The sequence below is a fragment of the Taudactylus pleione genome, unplaced genomic scaffold (genome assembly GCF_031769625.1).
Source record: "Taudactylus pleione unplaced genomic scaffold, aTauple2 ptg000408l, whole genome shotgun sequence".
NCBI lineage: Eukaryota > Metazoa > Chordata > Amphibia > Anura > Myobatrachidae > Taudactylus > Taudactylus pleione.
This window is the reverse complement of record NW_028284810.1, coordinates 7,876,228-7,899,646: the sequence shown is the minus strand read 5'-3', so window position 1 is coordinate 7,899,646 and position 23,419 is coordinate 7,876,228. Positions and strand designations below refer to the sequence as shown.

The 23,419-nt window shown below is 47.9% G+C and overlaps 1 protein-coding gene across 1 annotated transcript; it reads right to left on the bottom strand.

The window, feature by feature from the left end:
• Window positions 1–205: 205 nt before the first annotated feature.
• Window positions 206–6,456, bottom strand: ING2 (inhibitor of growth family member 2). The gene is made up of 2 exons (XM_088446952.1): window positions 6,039–6,456; window positions 206–3,787 (listed from the first exon to the last, which is right to left on the bottom strand). The coding sequence occupies exons 1-2, from the start codon at window positions 6,220–6,222 to the stop codon at window positions 3,120–3,122; spliced, it is 852 nt and encodes a 283-aa protein (XP_088303078.1). The 5' UTR covers window positions 6,223–6,456; the 3' UTR covers window positions 206–3,119.
• Window positions 6,457–23,419: the final 16,963 nt, after the last annotated feature.

Sequence of the window (23,419 nt, the reverse complement as noted above, 5' to 3'; positions counted from 1 at the left end):
AGTCAGGCAACAAGGTGGTAATCATTCATGCTGCTCACATTTACATGGATTCATTAATAATATTTACCCTTCCACAAGGTCTGAACATACAGAAGTGTTGAGCTTCTAAAAATTTGTTACAGTGGCAAATTTATATATATATTTATATATATATATATATATATATATATTTATATTTATATATATATAATGTATTCACCTTATTCTACTGTATCTGTGCATTTTAAGCTCCCAAATAATATTGGCTCATTACATCCTTGACAACTGGCAAAGTTATTTGACACTGATTACTATTGTAGAAAATACAGAGGAAAGAATTGCCCGTTTCCTGACAGCTACCCATTTTTAAAACAGAAGTCAAGATAACAGGATATATAAATGACAGCATAGGATGGCATCTAGTCAGGGGACCCTCTGCTCCTACTACTGCTGGAAACGTGGCATCTGTAATGACTTTCCTCCACTGCTAAACATGGGGTATATAACAGACCATGGGCCTGATAGAGGTGGATGCTATGCTGTTTGCACAGTTGGCCAATGCTTTCTGTGCTGTGCATGTGGCACAATGATTTACCCACTGCGGTTATAGTGAGTGTTTGGATGCAGGTTGATAGCAAGTATGAGTTTATGAGATATGGGGGTGGCTAGTCAGACGCAGGAGTGTTGCAAACATTTTGTGGTCACATCACAGCAAGAGTCTGCATCTTAGTAAGCAGCGTCACTGGCCCCAGTGGTTTAGCTCCGACGGACATTCTGAGCAGCCATAGGATTGGTCACAAGTCCGATGGTGCGTCTTTGTATGCTAGCGGTTGATGAGAGACGCAGGCGGCGGGCATCTCTGTACAAGTGACATGAGCACAACTTCTCAATACCGCTGCGTACAGAGACGCAGCCGTAACGGGATTAGCGTCCACCTCTGTACCAGGCTTCTTCGCTTTCCTTAGAATTTAAATAAAATTAAGCTATAGGACACTTTTCCATCCTTACAAAATACAAGACCTATTCTCAGGGACAATGATACATTTTACCTCGCTGTCACACAGAATGAATGCAGTTCCAAACCTAGCAATAATGTAGCAGACATGACTTCCTAATCATGTCCATGTTCCTAAAGGATGTCTGCAGGCGGAATACACCTTTAACAGAAAAAATAACCACACACAACTTTTCTAAAGGCCTAAATAAATATTTGTTTCTGGGCCATAGAACGGTGTCAAACCTTAAGAGTACATACTGTAAATTGGCATATTTTATCCTTGGACAAACTAGCTTGTTGGAGTGTAGCATAGCTCTCTTGGAATACCTTAACAGTCTAAAAGTAACACTGAATTATAGAAAAGCACTTTCTTATTTTACCCTATTGAAAACCCAAACAATAAAAATATTTATTACAATATACTCTAAAACAATACCTGACATACCCAATATAAAATGTACTTGGATAAAGTGAAAAAAATAAATAATTGCCATTAAAGCAGCATATGAAATCTAAAAATTGGTCTGGTCGAATACTATATATATCACACAGACTTAAAACATGACAGATCATTTTAAAAATGTAGAGAGAAAGAATGAAGGGATAGAACCCCTATTATGACACCAATATTGCACTACACGTTTCTCTAAACCATTGCATTGATACACTTGAAGATGTTAGAAGCCCTTAGTCCTCACTGTTTGCTTACCTCTTCAGTCCCAACATCTGTACATAGATGTATTATACTTGCTCCAGCCTGTGATTTTACAAATAAAGAGTTAAGTGCACTTTACAACAGAGCTGTACTGCTGTTATTATGTAGCTCATATAATGAGCCCAACAAACCAGATATAAGTTCCTGATTGATTGATTTACCTATTATAACACTACATTTCAGGTACCTTATAGAGAGGAACACTTCTTATATTTTAGTGTTAGATAACTAAGAACAGAAACCATTTAGAATTGTTACAATGTCATTAGACACTTCAAATTATTCACGCTATAATCAGTGCTGCAGAACTAGTTCCCACTGCAAATAAAACACAAAAGACAAGATTCATGTATCGAAAGGCTATGAAGAACAGCCTCCTATGTGATGCTACTGCAGTGAACCAAAAAAATAGCATGTTCCTGGCAAATGCATTGTAAAGGGATATGGATGCACAGGCTGCTCTAATAAGCTGGGCATTACAATGGTTAACTGTGTGCCTAGACACCCTGGGGTGCCCCGGAACACTTACAGCGGTGCCTCAGGTTGGTGGTCTAGCACAAAATACAATTATTTATGGTCAATGTAATGTAAATATGTGGACAAACAGAAGCGCAAACCTGTCCTCACATAACTGACCCTAAGGATGACAGGTAAGCACAATTTACTTTACTACATTGTTTTCTGAATTCCTCAATAACAAACATTTGGCTTAGGGGTGCAGTGAAAACCACTTGGCTAAAGTTAGGTTATTATATGCCAGCACATGGTAGGAAATAATAATGTAACCTTATCAAGGAGCATTGCCACCAAAGGTTTGTCCCACTTCCAAGTGGTTCAATACAAACCTGCTGGCTCCTACGATGGATTTATTTTTCCATTGCCAATCACAAGCAGAAATCAACACATGTAATAGATCTTTCCAAGCCATCTCCACATAGACCAAAGGGTTCCTGTTTCTGGACTCCAAAACCATATATTTACTTTTCAGAAGTTTTAAATGTACATGATCTATTTATGTGCCGTGTGCCCTATTAACAATCCACTCCTTTTAAATCAAGCACTGATGGAAATAGTCTTGCAGAAATGTGAGCTCTATTTATCAACGCACACCCCTGTTGTAGCTCTATAAAAGCAGAGCACTGCTAAGTGCAAGAATTCTACACTGCTCCAACTTAAATAGGACTTAAAATTAAACAATGCAGTGGGTCCTGGCATCTAACACAACTTTTTTGATATGCTGGTTCAGTCTAAAAATCTGTTGCTCTTGCTGGAAAAAACAAAGTATTTACAACCCAAACAACTTTTAATATTGCAATGCTATTTAAAAATTAGTTAATTTTACCTAAAATATAGCCCCCATATCCAAAAAGAAAAAAAAATATATATACTACACATGAAACGATTAAAAAAAAAAAAAAAGTCCCTACACTATCTCGATCTCCTGTCCCTTTTTGTTTTTTCTGTATTTTTGTTCATTGTTTTTTCATTGTCTCCTCTGCAGTCAGGGCAATACCACTTGCCCTTTGGTTTATACGTCAGTCCAACACAGGAGAAATGGAACCACTCTATGGAGCATTCCTCATTGTCACATCCTATCATTTCCCCATAGGAAACCTGATTACATAAGCAGTATGTTGGCTCATTGGGATCAATTGCGAAGGGTATAGGAGACACCTCCCTATCCTGCTTGGTTTTGTTTCGTTTCTTCTTCTTGGAAGATTTTGCCTTCTTTTCTTTGGGTGGGTCATCACCATCATCTGTTCCATTGACCATGTGACACAAGTCCCGACTCTCACTATTCCGCTGTCGGCGAGGTCTCCGGGTCGAGCGCTCTGCTGTGCTGGATTCCACTTTGGTCTTTTCTAAGGATTTCTCGGTTTCCTCTGGTTCAAAGAATCCTCTACATTGGGCATCAATCTGCTTGGACCTAGTTTCTACCATCTCCAGCACCTGTGTGACTAGCTGTATTTTATCATCTCCAAGCTCCTGCGTTACTATCAGAGACCTCTGAAGTTGCTGAAGCAGACGCTTCTTTTGGTGTGGATCACTTTCATGTGAATGTTTCACCGAGACCTCATCTATCTCCTTCAGTGCCTCTGTAAATATAAAGGAAAAGCATTAATATCTTATAAGATATATCCCCATCCCTCATACACAAACCAATTTAACACTATGTTTGCAACAGATACCAACTGTACAATTCGTTATAACATCTAACCAAGGCCATAGACCCTGATCCCTATAAATTCATCAAAAAACACTGTTATAATGTCACTATAGCATGTGATATGGATATTAATAGCAGTAAAGCAAATTTTTCTTTATTAAATGGAACAGACTTTTTTTTTAATAATTGGCAAAAATCAAATTAACCATAACATATTAGTTTGCAGCCATTACATAATAAAGCTGGACTTTGATGTCTCAATATAATTTCTAAACATGATACTTTTTTTTGTGAGAAACATAATGGATGTATTTTATAGTATAACCATAATGCTACAAAACTGCAGTCTACATTGGTAGACAATGACTTGCAAGTTTGTTCCTAATATACTTATGTATCCAATGCAGAATTGGCAGGCACCTAATACAAGACAAGTAACTGCGTATTTTTACCTACATTTTCTCTGCTGGTCAACACAAATTTTAAAGGATATAACTATGATGTTTTGCAAAGAGAGTATATATAATTTAGTTTAGAAAAATCCCAGCTTTACGACAGAACGTAGAAATACCAAAAAGAAGGCAGTTTGAAAAGAGACCACTTACATCATATGTCTGCTGAATTATAGAATGCACTTAGAAAAATAAAAAAATTTAAATACTCTAAAATTAATATTAACCAATAAGGTGTATAACATACAGTAAGGACAGAGTTCACCTATGTCCATAGTGCTGGAAAAGATTTTGTTTTGCACAGTCGGAAAGTTTTTAACCTGAAAGTCAGTGACAGCAGGTAAACCGGTCTGTATATTAGGTGTGCTCAATATACTGTGGTCAGCATGCTGTGAGACTGTGACCAGGCACTGCCATGAGGTGGACTACAGATAATGGGAGATAGAGAGATATATCTCTCTCTCTCTCTCTCTATGGTGGGCAGTACATAGATATTGCCATGAGGTGAGGTATACATAATGATGGGTTCGAGATGTATATAGCTATATTCTGAAACCTATGCACTCAGTTACTATGATCCAACAGTTGAGGTGCTCCTGAAGCATCCTATGGAGGCTCCAATCCCATCCAAGGTGAACATCCAAAAATAAAAGAGCATGGCGCTCTCCATGGAATTACATGTCTGATTAAATGGATTTGTTTCAAACTTCATGACAAGTCTGAACAAGCTGACTTTTCAGTACTCGCAGGGAACATCCAAAAACGAAATAGACCAGGGCACTCACCAGACTTGTTTAACATTAACCCATTGGCCCTCGCAGGGACCTTAATCATAGCTAGAATATAACCCGATTCATTTTAAACTTCATTGCAAGTCTGGTGAGTGCCCTGGTCCATATCATTTGTGGATGTTCACCTTGGATAGGATATACACACACACAGTGTGCAGCCATGCTGTAACAGGGGCACCACCATGAGGTGGTGGGCTATAGATAACGGGCACACATGACGTTATTAAGTTGGTATGCACCCTACCCATAGTGGGCGGGACCGAACAGAAGGTCCCCTTTGGCAGGCCCCGGATGTGACGCCCTGTGCTCAGTGACAGTGTATGTATGTATAGACAGCAGGTATATAACACAATGTATGTAACACATGGGCACACACACCAGTGTAATACAAGTATAATAATGTGCTGCAGCATTAGGGCGCCCAGTCCGCCTACAGACGGGTCCATCGCAGCAACATCGAGCCAAAGTAGTGAACCTAGTCTCTCCCGGGCTGTTGTGGCACTACAAGTCCCAGCCAGCCTCTGTTGTGGAACCATCAGAAGCAGGAACGGACATGCTGGAGACTAACCCCGCAATGGAGACAGCACCTGTTAGACCGGGCTGCTCTGGCATGCTGGGACTTGTGGTGTCACTGAGTGCTGGCCAGACGGATGGCTGCGATTCCAGCTTTCAAAATGGCTGAGAAGACGCGAGACTGTCACTTAGATCGCCGGGGCTGTGCGGCTGTCAGCTTGGGGGAGCTGGGGGATGTGCCCGAGAGAGGGGCACGGTGATGACCGGGTAAGGGGGGCCGGTCACTGGGCTCCAGACACTTTTTTATATTGCTAGTGCCACAACAAAGCGCAGGGAGCCCCGGCTCTGGGGTTAGGAGGGCAGGGACTGGGCGGGGGGCTGCGCGGTGACTGGGGAGTACCCCGGCCACGTGTAGAGCACTCACCTCGGTACTTGGTGTCGATCTCCCGCAGCAGGGTTACGGTCCTCTGGATCTCTAGCGGCAGGGACTCTATGCACTCCAAGTACTCCTCCACGTAGCTGACCAGCTGACTCTCCTCCGCTGCCCCGCCGCCGCCGCTGCTGGCCCCCGGGGAGAGGGAGAACGGCTGCGGCTGCTGTCCTAGCATGCTCCCGGGATCAGAGCATCCAGCAAAGATCCGGGAGTGCGGCGGACCCGGACGAGGGGTGACTTCCCTGAGGAGTTACTGATTCGGGGGTGGAGATCTAGGCACCCCGTTCCGAGCGCTGTCTCTGTTGTTATTGCCGCTGCCCCGCAGGCTCCGTCTCCAGTCCTTCGTTCTATTCCTGGGGCCTCATTCCAATTTGGAACCCGGCGGCCGGAGCTGAAACACTGCGCATGCGCGGTCAGCCCCTTATAGGGTAGGACGCCCCTTTTTCTCTCCATTTTATTGTGTTCGGATTTTCCCGCATTTCCCGGAGCTGGCGCTGATTGGATGAGGGCATCAAATGTGGGTGAGGCCAGGATGAGGGAGGGACTTTGAGGCAGGCAGGCCGCGCCCACATATTTAACTCTTCCGCTTGCTGCTGGCAAGGGCTAGTATAGTCGGTGTCCTCTGCCTGAGTGCCACCGCTGTGCACCCAGCCAGCGTTCTTCCACCTCAGTGGGCATATATGTATCTGACATTGCCATTAGCTATAATGACGCGCCCTGCCTGTGCACCCCAATACTTATACCCAATACACATTTATGTTTATGCACAAAGCAAACTTCCGTTTCAGGCTCTCGTCTCACAGGAATACCCTAATATAGTATACCTCCTCCCCTTAGGATCTTCCCCCAGGGGCGTGACTTGCATAAATTGGGGGAGGAGTCAGCGTTTGGGCAGATTGTGGGTGGATCTTATCTTATTTTGCTCCGACTTTGTTTTCTGTTTGTTGTTACGCTGGACCCTGGACGGAAAAGGGAGCGATACATACATACATACATACATACATACATACATACATACATACTCTGCTGCGGGCGCCCAGGCAGTATTACTACAGTGCTTTCACTTCCTCACTGCTACGTCACCCTGCCACGGACAGCTCAAGCAGAAGAAGATACTAAGGAATGGCCATCGGTGGCTTTTCATCGATTGTCACCATCATTTATGTCATCAGTGTTAAACATCGGTGGTCTTTAAAAAAAAAAAAAACTATTGAGAACCATCGATGGTTTGCACCATTCGATGTCCACCACTGCCGGCTGCACAGCGAGCCGCGTGTCAATAAAAAATTGAGGGCTTGGTTTAGCGGGCTGCCAGGGTTGAGGCTAATATCCGTGTCGAGAGATGAAAATAATCATCGGGATGGTACTTGGAAAGTAAACATGATAGGCAACCAATGTTCCTATCTTTTTAAGTAAACTGGCTACTTAAATATACAATGGCCCATATATTAATGATAGCATTTGCAATGCGATCTGGGTGTGATATTAGTGCTCATGATCACATTGCATGATGCAATTATACTGTTGCTCAATAAAGTAATAAGATGCATCTGCAGAGAAGGGGGGGGGGGAGCGGGTACTAATTACCTGGGGTTCGGGGCTGTCCCCCCCCCCCCCTTAAATCACAGCAGCCCAGTACAGGCTGCAGCAATCTCCTATGCCTGTGGTGGGGAGCGATCACACTGACACCTGTCGGTCGGTATCCTAACACTGCCACCCTGGTGCCTAAACCTAATCTACCCCCCAGTGCCTAAACTTAACCTCCCTGCACCCTAAACCTAACCCTCCCCTCTTAGTTCCCAACCGCAACCCTCTCCTAGTGCCTAACCCTCCCTCTAACCCTGTTACTTATTATATTTGGGATGCCGGCGGGATTCTGAAAGGTGTCGGGATTCCATCGCCGGCATTTTGAGCTCTGGAATCCCCTCGGTTGGTAATATGACCACATCCCGTATATATATATATATATATATATATATATATGAATGGAGGGTACTCCACAGGTCAGCAGCGAAAGTAAAACAAACTAGACAGAGCCGGTAGTATATGCCAACGTGTCAGCGCACAGCGCTTTTATCAAGACATACAGAATGTGTACAAAAACAGAACATAAATAGCTATCTGCTCACCCCTATGTGTCAATCACCTCCACGATCTCCCCCACTGCTGCGCCTGCCGATGACGTCACTCACATGGGACACACCAGCGCTCCAACCAGACGGGGGCGTGGTCAGCACCTGTGCCATCACCAAGACAACCAACAACAAAACCATCAGATTGGTATACAATAGGGGTGTGCACCGGCCACTTTTCGTGTTTTGTGTTTTGGTTTTGGATCTGGATCTTTCTTCGTGTTTTGGATCTGGATTGGTTTTGCCAAAACCACCCTTCCGTGTTTTGGGTTCTGGGTTTTGTGTTTTGGATCTGTATTTTTTTGAAAAAAAGCATAAAAACAGCTAAAATCACAGAATTTGTAGGTTTTTCTGCTCCTATGCTATTATTAACCTCAATAACCTTAATTTCCACTCATTTCCAGTCTATTCTGAACACCTCACACCTCACAATAGTGTTTTTATGTCCAAAAGGTTGCACCGAGGTAGCTGGATGACTATGCTAAGCGACACGAGTGGGCGGCACAAACACGTGACCCATCTAGGAGTGACACTGCAGTGGCAGACAGGATGGCAGTTAGAAAAACTAGGCCCCAAACTGTACATAATGCAAAGAAAAAAAGAGGTGCAAGATGGAATTGTCCTTGGGCCCTCCCACCCACCCTTATGTTGTATAAACAGGACATGCACACTTTAACAAATCAATCATTTCAGCGCCAGGGTCTGCCACACAACTGTGGCTGAAATGATTGGTTCGTTTGGGCCCCCACAAAACAAGCTGGCAATTAATGTGTCCCTGCACAAACTGGCTCTACGGAGGCAAGATGTCATCCTCATCCTCCTCATCCACCGATTCCTCACCCTCTTCAGTGTGTACATCCTCATCCTCACAAAGTATTAACTCGTCCCCACTTGAATCCACCACCACAGGTCCCTCTGTACGTTCTGGAGGCTGGTCTCCCTGGAAGAGCTGATAATTCATTTTGATGAACATCATCTTCTCCACATTCTGTGGAAGCAACCTCCTACGCCTTTCGCTGACAAGGTTCCCGGCTGCACTAAACACTCTTTCGGAGTACACACTGGAGGGGGGGCAACTCAGGTAAAATAGAGCCAGTTTGTACAGGGGCCTCCAAATTGCCTCTTTTTCCTGCCAGTACAGGTATGGACTGTCTGACATGCCTACTTGGATGCTGTCACCGATGTAATCCTCCACCATTCTGTCAATGGTGACAGTATCATATGCAGTGACAGTAGACATGTCAGAAATTGTTGCCAGGTCCTTCAGTCCGGACCAGATGTCCAAACTTGGTCCTGCCTGCCCTGCATCACCGCCAGCGGGTTGCTTAGGATACCTAAGTTTTTTCCTGGCAGCCCCAGTTGCGGGAGAAAATGAAGAAGGAGCCGTTGACGTGTCACGTTCCGCTTCAGCTGACAGTGTGTTCACCAGCAGGTCTTTGCACCTCTGCAGGCTTGTGTCGGCCGGAAAGAGAGACACCACATAGGCTTTAAACCTAGGATCGAGCACGGTGGCCAAAATGTAGTGGTCTGATTTCAACAGATTGACCACCCTGGAATCCTGGCAAAGCGAATGAAGGGCTTCATCCACAAGTCCCACATGCCGAGCGGAATCGCTCCGTCTTAGCTCCTCCTTCACTTTCTCCAGCTGCTTCTGCAAAAGCCTGATGAGGGGAATGACCTGACTCAAGCTGGCAGTGTCTGAACTGACTTCACGTGTGGCAAGTTCGAAGGGCTGAAGAACCTTGCACAACACGGAAATCATTCTCCACTGCGCTTGAGTCAGGTGCATACCCCCTCCTTTGCCTATGTCATAGGTGGATGTATAGGCTTGTATGGCCTTTTGCTGCTCCTCCATCCTCTGAAGCATATAGAGGGTTGAGTTCCACCGCGTCACAACCTCTTGCTTCAGGTGATGGCGGGGCAGGTTCAAGAGTGTTTGCTGGCGCTCCAGTCTTCGGCACGCAGTCGCTGAATGGCGAAAGTGGCCAGAAATTTTTCGGGCCACCCAAAGCGTCTCCTGCACGCCCCTGTCGCTTTTCAGAAAATTCTGCACCACCAAGTTTATTGTGTGAGCAAAACATGGGACGTGCTGGAATTTGCCCAGATGTAATGCCCGCACAATATTGGTGGCGTTGTCAGATATCACAAATCCCCAGGAGAGTCTAAGTGGGGTAAGCCACTGGGCGATGATTTCCCTCAGTTTCTCTAAGAGGTTGTCGGCGGTGTGCCTCTTACTGAAACCGGTGATACACAGCGTAGCCTGCCTTGTAACGAGCTGGCGTTTCTGAGATGCTGCTACTGGTGACGCTGCTGCTGTTGCTGCGTAAGGTGATACATCTACCCAGTGGGCTGTCACAGTCATATAGTCCTTAGTCTGCCCTGTTCCACTTGTCCACATGTCCGTGGTTAAGTGGACATTGTGTACAACGGCATTTTTCAGGACACTGAGGACACTTTTTCTGACGTTTCTGTACAGTCTCGGTATCGCCTGCCTAGTGAAGTGGAATCTAGACGGGATTTGGAACCGGGGACACACTACCTCCATCAATTGTCTAAATCCCACTGCACTAATGGCGGATACCGGACGCACGTCTAACACCAACATAGCAGTCAAGGCCTCAGTTATACGTTTTGCTTCAGGATGACTGCTGTCGTACTTCATCCTCCTCGCTAAGGACTGTTGGAGGGTCAATTGTTTAGTAAAAGTAGTGGTGTTCCTACTTCCTCTCTGGGATGATGAACGACTCCCAGCAGCAGCAGCAACAGCAGCAGCGGCAGCAGTAGGCGTAGCAATGCAGGATCCTCCGGAGGAATCCCGGATAGGAGAGTCAGTCATGCCAGTGATATGGCCTGCAGGACTACTTCCGATCCTGACTAAGGAGGAAATTGACGAGGAGGGAGTTGACGGTGTGGTTTGCAGGCGCTTGGATACAACAGGACAACGGGATTTAGGTGTCCCTGGACTGCTTACGGTCTGAGCCAAAGTTTCTGAACTTGACAGTAACTTTTTATGAACGCGCTGCAGGTGCCGTATAAGGGAGGATGTTCCTAGGTGGTTGACGTCCCTACCCCTACTTATTTCACCTTTACATATGGTACATATGGCAAGACAGTTGTTGTCCGGATTTGGATAGAAATATTGCCAGACCAAAGAGGTGGAATGTTTGGTCTTCTGCCCAGGCATGACCGTGATGGGCTTTTTCATCCCACGGACAACAACTGTCTCCCCCGGAGCCTGATTTAAACAAACCACATCACCATCAGAATCCTCCTCGCCAACTTCCTCCTCAGCGCCAGCTACACCAGTATCCTCATCCTGTTGTACTTCAACAGTGACATCTTCAATTTGCATATCAGCAAGTGGACTGTGGGTGCTCCTTTCAGCACTTGCAGGGGGCGTGCAAATGGTGGAAAGAGCCACCTCTTCCCGTCCAGTGCTGGGAAGGTCAGGCATCGCAACCACCACCACACTTGGACTCTCCTTGGGGATTTGTGATATCTTCTTAGAAAGCACAGTTCTTCGCTGTGCTTTTGCCAGCTTAACTCTTTTGATTTTTTTAGTGGGAGGAGTGCTTCCATCGTCATGTGAAGCTGAACCACTAGTCATGAACATACTAGGGATCGACCTTAGCCGTTCCTTGCCACTCCGTGTCGTAAATGGCATATTGGCAAGTTTACGTTTCTCTTCAGCTGATTTAAATGTCTTTTTCAAGGTCATTTTCCTGAACTTTGCCATTTGGGATTGTATGTGCCCTCTACTATGACATTGGGCATCGGCCTTGGCAGACGACGTTGATGGCATGTTATCGTCTATGTCATGACTAGTGGCAGCAGCTTCAGCACTAGGAGGAAGTGGTTCTTGATCTTTCTCTATTTTATTTTTATCGGAGAAAGTTTGGTCCTCCATTTATGTTATATCGATTTGATATATACGTGCGGCTAAACACAGAAAATAATTTTTTTTTTGGTTTGGACTGGAGTGTACTTTGTGGGTTACAGCACCCTTTAACGGTCAAGCCAGCCGGCCCTTTACTTATGACACAGGCGCACTCTTGGCACTACTTTGTTGATGCACGTGCGGCTACTGCGCACACAATTCACAAACACAGAAAATAATTTTTTTTTGGTTTGGACTGGAGTGTACTTTGGGGGTTACAGCACCCTTTAACGGTCAAGCCAGCCGGCCCTTTACTTATGACACAGGCGCACGCTTGGCACTACTTTGTTGATGCACGTGCGGCTACTGCGCACACAATTCACAAACACAGAAAATAATTTTTTTTTGGTTTGGACTGGAGTGTACTTTCGGGGGTTACAGCACCCTTTAACGGTCAAGCCAGCCGGCCCTTTACTTATGACACAGGCGCACGCTTGGCACTACTTTGTTGATGCACGTGCGGCTACTGCGCACACAATTCACAAACACAGAAAATAATTTTTTTTTAGGTTTGGACTGGAGTGTACTTTCGGGGGTTACAGCACCCTTAACGGTCAAGCCAGCCGGCCCTTTACTTATGACACAGGCGCACGCTTGGCACTACTTTGTTGATGCACGTGCGGCTACTGCGCACACAATTCACAAACACAGAAAATAATTTTTTTTTTGGTTTGGACTGGAGTGTACTTTCGGGGGTTACAGCACCCTTTAACGGTCAAGCCAGCCGGCCCTTTACTTATGACACAGGCGCACGCTTGGCACTACTTTGTTGATGCACGTGCGGCTACTGCGCACACAATTCACAAACACAGAAAATAATTTTTTTTTGGTTTGGACTGGAGTGTACTTTCGGGGGTTACAGCACCCTTTAACGGTCAAGCCAGCCGGCCCTTTACTTATGACACAGGCGCACGCTTGGCACTACTTTGTTGATGCACGTGCGGCTACTGCGCACACAATTCACAAACACAGAAAATAATTTTTTTTTGGTTTGGACTGGAGTGTACTTTCGGGGGTTACAGCACCCTTTAACGGTCAAGCCAGCCGGCCCTTTACTTATGACACAGGCGCACGCTTGGCACTACTTTGTTGATGCACGTGCGGCTACTGCGCACACAATTCACAAACACAGAAAATAATTTTTTTTTGGTTTGGACTGGAGTGTACTTTCGGGGGTTACAGCACCCTTTAACGGTCAAGCCAGCCGGCCCTTTACTTATGACACAGGCGCACTCTTGGCACTACTTTGTTGATGCACGTGCGGCTACTGCGCACACAATTCACAAACACAGAAAATAATTTTTTTTTAGGTTTGGACTGGAGTGTACTTTCGGGGGTTACAGCACCCTTAACGGTCAAGCCAGCCGGCCCTTTACTTATGACACAGGCGCACGCTTGGCACTACTTTGTTGATGCACGTGCGGCTACTGCGCACACAATTCACAAACACAGAAAATAATTTTTTTTTGGTTTGGACTGGAGTGTACTTTCGGAGGTTACAGCACCCTTTAACGGTCAAGCCAGCCGGCCCTTTACTTATGACACAGGCGCACGCTTGGCACTACTTTGTTGATGCACGTGCGGCTACTGCGCACACAATTCACAAACACAGAAAATAATTTTTTTTTAGGTTTGGACTGGAGTGTACTTTCGGGGGTTACAGCACCCTTAACGGTCAAGCCAGCCGGCCCTTTACTTATGACACAGGCGCACGCTTGGCACTACTTTGTTGATGCACGTGCGGCTACTGCGCACACAATTCACAAACACAGAAAATAATTTTTTTTTTGGTTTGGACTGGAGTGTACTTTCGGGGGTTACAGCACCCTTAACGGTCAAGCCAGCCGGCCCTTTACTTATGACACAGGCGCACGCTTGGCACTACTTTGTTGATGCACGTGCGGCTACTGCGCACACAATTCACAAACACAGAAAATAATTTTTTTTTTAGGTTTGGACTGGAGTGTACTTTCAGGGGTTACAGCACCCTTAACGGTCAAGCCAGCCGGCCCTTTACTTATGACACAGGCGCACGCTTGGCACTACTTTGTTGATGCACGTGCGGCTACTGCGCACACAATTCACAAACACAGAAAATAATTTTTTTTTGGTTTGGACTGGAGTGTACTTTCGGGGGTTACAGCACCCTTTAACGGTCAAGCCAGCTGGCCCTTTACTTATGACACAGGCGCACGCTTGGCACTACTTTGTTGATGCACATGCGGCTACTGCGCACACAATTCACAAACACAGAAAATAATTTTTTTTTAGGTTTGGACTGGAGTGTACTTTCGGGGGTTACAGCACCCTTAACGGTCAAGCCAGCCGGCCCTTTACTTATGACACAGGCGCACGCTTGGCACTACTTTGTTGATGCACGTGCGGCTACTGCGCACACAATTCACAAACACAGAAAAATAATTTTTTTTTTGGTTTGGACTGGAGTGTACTTTCGGGGGTTACAGCACCCTTAACGGTCAAGCCAGCCGGCCCTTTACTTATGACACAGGCGCACGTTTGGCACTACTTTGTTGATGCACGTGCGGCTACTGCGCACACAATTCCACAAACGAAAATAATTTTTTTTTTGGTTTGGACTGGAGTGTACTTTCGGGGGTTACAGCACCCTTAACGATCAAGCCAGCCGGCCCTTTACTTATGACACAGGCGCACGCTTGGCACTACTTTGTTGATGCACGTGCGGCTACTGCGCACACAATTCACAAACACAGAAAATAATTTTTTTTTGGTTTGGACTGGAGTGTACTTTCGGGGGTTACAGCACCCTTTAACGGTCAAGCCAGCCGGCCCTTTACTTATGACACAGGCGCACGCTTGGCACTACTTTGTTGATGCACGTGCGGCTACTGCGCACACAATTCACAAACACAGAAAATATATTATTTTTTTAGCACTTGGGGGGAGCACCCCTGATGGACAGAGCACCCCCTGGACAACACTACAGCACCCCTTTAGGACTGGGACACTGCACAGGACTTTGGAGTGGACACAGCCCCTATGGAGAACTGACTGCACAACACAGTCCAGCCAGCCCCTATGGACTTTGAAGTAGTGGACACAGCCCCTATTAACAACAGCAGCACAGCACAACACAGCCAGCCCCTATGGACTTTGAAGTAGTGGACAACAGCAGCACTACACTACACTACACTACACAGCACTAACTCCCACCCTCCCTCTTCACTGTCCACAGCCGAGTGAGAAAATGGCGCCGACGCGGGTACCTTATATAGGATCCAAAACCCGCGAGACTCGGAAGGCGGGATGATGACGTTTTGCCTCGATGTCAGATCCGAGTCAGGCGGGAAAAGTCGAGCCTGACTCGGATCGGACTCGGATCGGGGGGGTTCGGATTTCAGAAATCCGAACCCGCTCACCCCTAGTATACAATGTGACCTGGAGACAGGGAGATACATGTAGATGAGTGTGTGCACACGCACCAAACTCATCAGGCAAATACACATATATGTCATAAAAAGTAGAAGACATAAAAGCAATAGTGGTGACACAATATAGCAATGGAACGCATATAGACATCCTAACAATAGCTGTAGACGTATCCACAATAGAAAGCAGACGGCTGATGTCAGTTTTGCCCATATGAAAGGGCACATCCTGGGACCTAAACAATAATCGGCTGGTGAAGAATGTGTCAATGGCTAGCTAGACCTACTCTACTGACATGAACATTATAAAAAACAGGTAAGGGAGAGGCTCTTATTAAGACCTAAAGGATGTCCGGTCTATAGAGTATGAATCCATTTAGCCTCCTTCTGTAGAAGGATACGCCCTCTGGGCCTGATTCAGAGCCGTTCGTAAGCGGCCACTCGTTAGCTCAGAGCGATGTTCGCACATCTGCGCATGCGTATGGGTCGTAATGCGCATGCGCCACCAGTCATTGCGGTCGGAAATTGAGCGCTTGCAAAATAGCGAGTGCCTGCTAATTTGAGTGACAGGATGAGGCGTTTGTGGGTGGTAACAGGGGAAGGTGCTTGAAAACGGGGAGTGGTGATCCGAACGCAGGCGTGCCAAATGGTCAAAACGGGCGTTTTAAGGGTGTGCATAATTAACAAAGCGTCATCGACCACGTCACTTGGTTGTTAGGATAAACCTACCACAAGCACTGCGAGCAGTTCAGATGCCTTTCGATGTACTCGATTAATCAAATAAATAGCGGAGATGACGTATGATGCGAGCGGCCAGGGGGCGTCTTTACAAAATAGCGAGCGCATGTTTTGTTCGCTCGCTCAGACATAGAGGCGTCAACAGACCGCAAAGAGCAAGCGATCAATTTAAATAGCCGGCCCCTTTTTCTGAACGAGCGAGCGCAAATAGCGTCCGGCTCTGAATTAGGCCCTCTGTCTCCACCTCTAATGTTTGGGGGTACCCAATCTATCATTTTATAGCTAATCCTTGATAGATTATGCTGTAGCTCACGAAAATGTGCAACTAGCTGATCGCAACCCTTACCCTCTAAGGCAGCCCTTATACTGGAACGATGCATGGCCATACCTTCTTTTAATTGGCGAGTAGTCTCGCCAATATACAACATACTACAGGGACATCTGATATAGGCCCTCATTCAGAGCCGTACGCTCTGAGCAGAGCGCACGCTCTGAATGAGGGCCGCCCTCCATAAAAATGGAGCGTCCTCCTGGACGCTCGTATAGCTGTGGGTCACCACCCACAGCCTATACGAGCGTGCAGTTTGATGGCCGCGATGGTCGTGACCATCGCGACCATCGAAACTGCGAGCCGGAGCCTGCGGTTGAGGTTTTCAACCGCAAGCCCCGGAGTGATTTTGGCTCTATCAGAGCCAAAATCACTCCCACTGACATCACTAGTGATGTCAGTGGGCCGGCTTCTGACGGGAGGCGTTCCCGTGGGAACGCCCCCGTCAGGGAGGCATGCCCACCAAAGGGGGCGTGCTGTCATTCAACATCGACAGCATGCCCCCTTTGATCAGACACAACGAGCGAAGGACTTTCCTTCGCTCGTCGCGTCTGGCGCATGTGTAAAACCCTAGCGATAACTCGTTAGCCAACACTCACCAGTTTCTTCCGCGGCAGAGTCCCAGAGCCTTCGTTCCCAAATTACCAACTGATCTACGATCCGGATCCTCTTCACCGTTTTAGTATCGGGTTCAACCCACCCTGAGGTTGTAAAAGAAGGGTGTATTCAGTAACGATCCTCCTATGCTTGGTGATACAATAACCGCTAGGGATGCACGCGACCTTCACCGGTTGGGTGAATGGTCATCATTGGCACGGGGCCTCAGCTACCCAGTTTTCACCTATACAGTGCTCACACACTCAGGTGTAATTTGGATCTCACACCGTTGTGCGAGATCCCCTAACCGGTGTTTAAGGGAAGAACAGACAGAGGAAGAGAAAGTATAGACTGTTCGGATCTCTCACCGTTGTGAGAGATCCCCTATCGAACGCCCCAATGAAAGACACAGACACTGAGAGATACTCACACTAGACCCCTTGTCATCTTGACGAGTCGTCCGCCGCCCCTGAGAAGTAAACAAAACAATCCCCCTTCTCTCCTAGACAAACGCGCAAATAATGCTGTACCAACTGGGTTACCTCTTGGTATGCCTGGAAGCTTGAACTTCACTTCCAGAAACTTCCTCCGTAAACTCTCTGCTATAACAACGAGAAGATTCAGGGCAAACAACAAATAAACATCAACTTACACATTATATTAACTAGGCTTGGGAACAATACGCCTCCAGCGGAAACACTCTCGGTTCAGCTGTCCCTCCCTTTCTCTTCCCGGCCGGCCGGCCCTGTCTGTGCCCTTCTATGAACACACCGCTGCCTTGATCTACTAGGCTGAATCTTCAGGATTTCCCCCTCAGGGGTTCAGCACCAGAGCCGCACAGCCCCTTGCACTGATTCCCAAGAGGGCTCACCCAAAATCCTATGCCCAGTACTCAACCTTACCCAGCTGGGGCTAAATCGGGTGATCCGGGTCTATTACTCGGATTACTTTATTCCTCGAACCACCTACCAGCACTCTGTACTCAGTGATACCAACCTCCAGCACCGGTCACTCTGCTGCACAGGTCCGCCGACCTGTGAATGATCGCTTCGGTTTTCTGCCGGGTCGGCCAGATCACTTTTAAGCTGGTCCCTCTGGTAAATCTAGTGATGTTTTAGTGGACTGGGTTCAATGCCCAGACCACCTTATATGCAGGGCTGCCTCTGAGGGATGTTTTAGTGGACTGGGCCTAATGCCCAGACCACCTTATATGCAGGGCTGCCTCTGAGGATCGTTTTAGTGACCTGGGCCTAATGCCCAGACCACCTTTTATACAGGGCTGCCTCTAAGGGTCGTTTTAGTGAACTGGGCCTAATGCCCAGACCACCTTATATGCAGGGCTGCCTCTAAGGGTCGTTTTAGTGACCTGGGCCTAATGCCCAGGCCACCTTATATGCAGGGCTGCCTCTGACTTGCGCCCGAACAACCTGGGCCTAATGCCCAGGTTGCTGACTGTAGAACCTAAAAATATCCCTTCAGGGCCTAATGCCCCCTGCGATCCCCGGGGCCTTGTGCCCCTCCTACGTGGCCACAGGCCTAGTGCCTGCTTATACCCACGGGCCTTATGCCCGACAACAAATTATTGATTTGACTTTAAATATAAGTAAAGGTGGCCCACGGCCTCCTACCCTGTCCGTTGGGAGAGCCTGCAGTGGGGAACTTCGATAAGCTCTTTGACTTCCCTCCACTGCAGAGCTCTCCGGTCCTCAGCTTCAGCTCCGCTGACCGCCGCCCGTCGCCATCTTCCTGCTCCAGCAACAGCGCCTCCGTCTTCAGGGGTTGAGCACGGCGTCTTCCGGCGTTTTCCGGCGCCTCTGGAACTCTTCTCCTCCGCAGACGATCTTCCTGGCTTGCTCTCCGCCGACGGACTGACTCGCCCCGCTCAGCGGCGCCTAATATATGGAGCCGCAAGGGGGCGGAGCCATGACGCGGCGAGCCATGATTGGCTCGCCGTGCCAGACTCTGATTGGCTGTCCGCCCGCGAGCCATTACTGGCTCGCCAGCGGCGCCAAATTCAAAATCCGCGCTGGTGGTTGGACGAGCTTGAATCTTTTCAGATGCAAGCTCGTCCAGCCCCGTCTCCCGCCGCCGCACCGTGCTGCCCGAACCGCCGCCGCCTGTTTGTCCAGCGGTCACTGGACTTCGGGCCGGACCAGCCCCTACCCTGGTGACCCCGCTCACATTTCCACCCCCTGTGTCCTTTGTAGTCCCTACAAAGGAGGTCTGAGACCAGACAAAGTCGGGGTCAGCATATCGAGGCCCAGGCACGCCACGATTGAATCGTTGGGAACGTCTAGGTAAAGGTGTCACACCCGCCACCTCTGGAACATCGTCGACTTCATTCACAGTAGGAATTCCTGCGGGTGTCCACCATTCTTCTTCAAGGTTACCCATTCCGGCCGGAGTGGACAACGCGATTTCCTCATTACGCGAGTCATTCTGAACGACGTCAGGTATAGGGTCCCTTTCTGCTGAAGTTGGGAAAAGGCAGGGACGTAACAGGTCTCGATGAAGAGTCCGCAATCGCCCCAGACCATCAGTGGATTCCACCTGATAGACCGGTCCTTCCGCTGACAAACGACATCTGATCACATAAGGTAAGACTTCCCAACGCTCAGACAATTTACCCCCCGGACGAGTCATGCGGACCAGGACCCGTTGCCCTACGGAAAACGGTTCAACCCCTCGCGCCCCAGCCGGGGTACGTCTATGATCGGCTATCATCTTTTCCGTCAAATCATGAGCAATTTTCAGACGCCGCCGATGTTCCTCCACCCAACCTGTAGGAAGCGATCCCTCCCTACCATCGGACTCGGTTAGTACTAAATCCTGAACTTCCCGGCCTGGCCGACTGAACAACAAAAAGAAAGGAGAAAACCCGGTAGTACTATGTACCCTATTATTGTAGGCCCAAACCAATTCTTGCAAATGTTCAGGCCACCTCCGTTTTTTTGTTTCTTCCAGGGTGCGGAGCATCTGTAGCAAGGTCCGGTTGAACCTTTCACATGCCCCATTACCCTGAGGGTGGTATGGAGTTGTACGGGACTTTTGCAGCCCGTACAGTTGGCACAGACGTTCCATTAGCTGCCCTTGGAAACAGGCTCCCTGATCTGAATGTATCCTTTCGGGACACCCATATTGCCGTATAAAATTTTCCACAATCGCTTTTGTAGCCGACTCAGCCGTCTGGTCACGGGTTGGCACTACCACAGTAAACTTTGTGAAGTGGTCCGTCATTACCAAAGCGTACTGGTGACCACTAACAGACTCTCCAATCAGCACATAATCTATCATTAATAACTCTAATGGTCGATCTGTACAGATGGTCTGAATAGGCGCATGTTGTTCCGAAGGTTTGACCACTCCACAGCGCCTACACTCCCGACAGACCCGAACGACCATGTTCTGCATTTGAGGTGCAAAATACTGACGTCGCAACCATTGATAGGTCTTATCACTGCCCAAGTGCGCTCCTTCTTGGTGTGCATTCTCAATCAGTGGTCGGACCAACGCTTCTGGTACCACTATCTGCTCTACAAACCGAAGCTCCGAACTAAGGTAGGTGCGATGCCGAAGAGTACCTGCACAAACCTTGAGTCGGTCCCACTTACTCAGCAGCTTCTGACAGAAAGTAGTAAGCCTACTCCTTTCCCATTTGCTAGGCCAGTGACCATCTTCCTTCCACTGCATAATAGCTCTGAAACCGGGGTCTTCCTGCTGTTCGCGCGCCCAGTTTTGTTCGGTATTCCGGAGTATCGTGGCACTCTGCTTGACATTCCGATCACCCTTCGTCCCTGATTTCCTCACACGTGTCAGATCGGGGACTTCTACCTCTTCCCAGTCTTCATCCCCCTGGGTCCCAGGGACTTCTACAGGAAACCGAGATAAAGCATCAGCATTTCCGTTATTTTTTCCTGGCCGGTAGCGAATGGTATAGGAAAACTTTGCTAACCGGGCTACCCAGCGTTGCTCCAGGGCCCCAAGCTTGGCAGTCCCCAAATAGGCAAGGGGGTTATTATCGGTAAAGATATCTACATGGGTGGCTGTCAGATATTCAGCAAATTTTTCGGTCACAGCCCAGACTACGGCTAATAATTCCAACTTGAAGGAACTGTAGTTGTCTGGGTTTTTCTCTGTCTCTCTCAAACTACGACTCCCGTAGGCAATCACTCGCTCCTGGCCATCCTGAACCTGAGCAAGTACGGCCCCTAGGCCTTGCAAGCTCCCATCAGTATATAAAACAAATGGTGTCTCAAAATTAGCATAGGCCAATATGGGGGCTTCTGTGAGAGCCTGCTTTAAGCACGCAAAAGCCGCTTCTTGGGATACGCCCCACGCCACCGCTTGAGTTTTCTGGGTTGTGGCCACCCCTCGCAATAGGGCGTGGAGTGGCTCAGCAATCTTAGCAAAATCCTTGATAAAACGGCGGTAATAACCAACCAACCCTAAGAATGCTCGTAACTCGGTCACTGTACGGGGTGTCTTCCATTCTTGCACAGCTGCAATTTTACTTGGTGTGGGATGCACCCCATCACGCGACACCACATGCCCTAAATACTCCAAACTAGTCTTTAGTAGGTGACATTTCCGAGGTTTGACCTTCAACCCATATCCCTCCAGGCGCTGCAGGACCACCTCCAAACGAGCTAAATGTTCATCCACAGTGGCGGAATACACAATAATGTCGTCTAGATAAATCAGGAGGGTTTCGAAATTCAAATCTCCCAGACACCGCTCCATCATCCTCTGAAACGTTGCCGGGGCGTTGGTGAGCCCGAATGGCATGCGGCAAAACTCGAAAAGTCCCATGGGCGTAATGAACGCAGTCTTTTCTTGATCTTGTGTGGCAACCGGTACTTGCCAGTATCCGCTGGCCAAGTCTAAGGTGGAAAAAAACTTGGCCTCGCCTAACGCCGCCAGGGACTCCTCAATCCGAGGTAGAGGGTAGGCATCCCGTACGGTGCAACTGTTCAGCCTCCGGTAGTCCACACAAAAACGGATGCTCCCATCCTTCTTCCTAACCAACACTATGGGGGCGGCCCATGGACTCTTACTCTCCTGAATCACTTTGTTATCCAGCATCTGTCGAAGCATTGTCTTGACCTCCTGATAAAGCTTTGGGGGAATAGGCCGGTATCTTTCGCGAATGGGTAAAGTGTCTCCAGTACGAATCTCATGTTGTAAATCGTCCGTGTAGCCAAAATCTTCCTCATGTCTCGAAAAAGCTTTCCGACGTCTCCACAGCATCTGGTCCAATTTCCGCACAGTATCGGAGTCACAGTCAGCTAGCGAGACATCCATCTGCTCCCTTATTATCCCTCCGTTCCACGCTATACTTGGTTCTTCCTCTTGCTCGACCTGTACCGACATGGTCCATGATTCCGTGGCTTCTGACTGAAGCAAAATACTTTGGCCTCTGCGAACACCATCACCATCAATAGCTACCACCCGGGCCATTATAGCTCCTGCTGGGACACGCTGACCTTGCTCCCCTAAGTTACATATTCGGACCAACACCTTCCCTTCCTTGACTACTGACAAAGTTCTAGCCAGAACTATTCCGGACTCTATTCCGAAGAAGCCTGTGGGTTCTATCATTACCTCGAACCCATCCAATCGCTGATGGGTACGCACCTCCAGGGGGAGTACTATCTCCTGACGAGGGGGTAGATCTATTCGTTGCCGATGGCTGGTTTTAATGAGGCCCAAAGATTCCTTTCCTTTTCCCTGGGCCCCACATCGATGTCCCACCTGTTGAAAGGCTTGTTGAACCGGTCGTTGGACCCCCAAATGTCTCCAGTACCGAGGACCATTCTCTTGAAACAAAATTTGATCCAGGTCTTTCAATACGTTCATACCAAGGATCACCGGTCCATGACTCAAACCTGCGCTACTGACCACAAGGATACCTTTCTTCCCCAACTTTCGGCCACAAACTTCTATTTCCATCCAGACAACCCCTACCACCGGAATGGGGAGGTTGTTAGCTGCGGTGAGAGTGACCCAACTCTCCAAAACAGATTCCTTCAGGTGAGAATAATGTTTCAAGAAACAGTCCTCGGACATGGTGGTCACCTGAGATCCTGTATCCAACAAACATTGCTGATTTTTTCCCCCTAGGCATCCAACAACAATGGGACACTCCCCTACCAATTCAGCCGAGTTGACAATGGCTATCTCTCCACGTAACTCCCCCGCGGGTGGTCCCCTTACCGCGAGGGATTCTAGTTTAA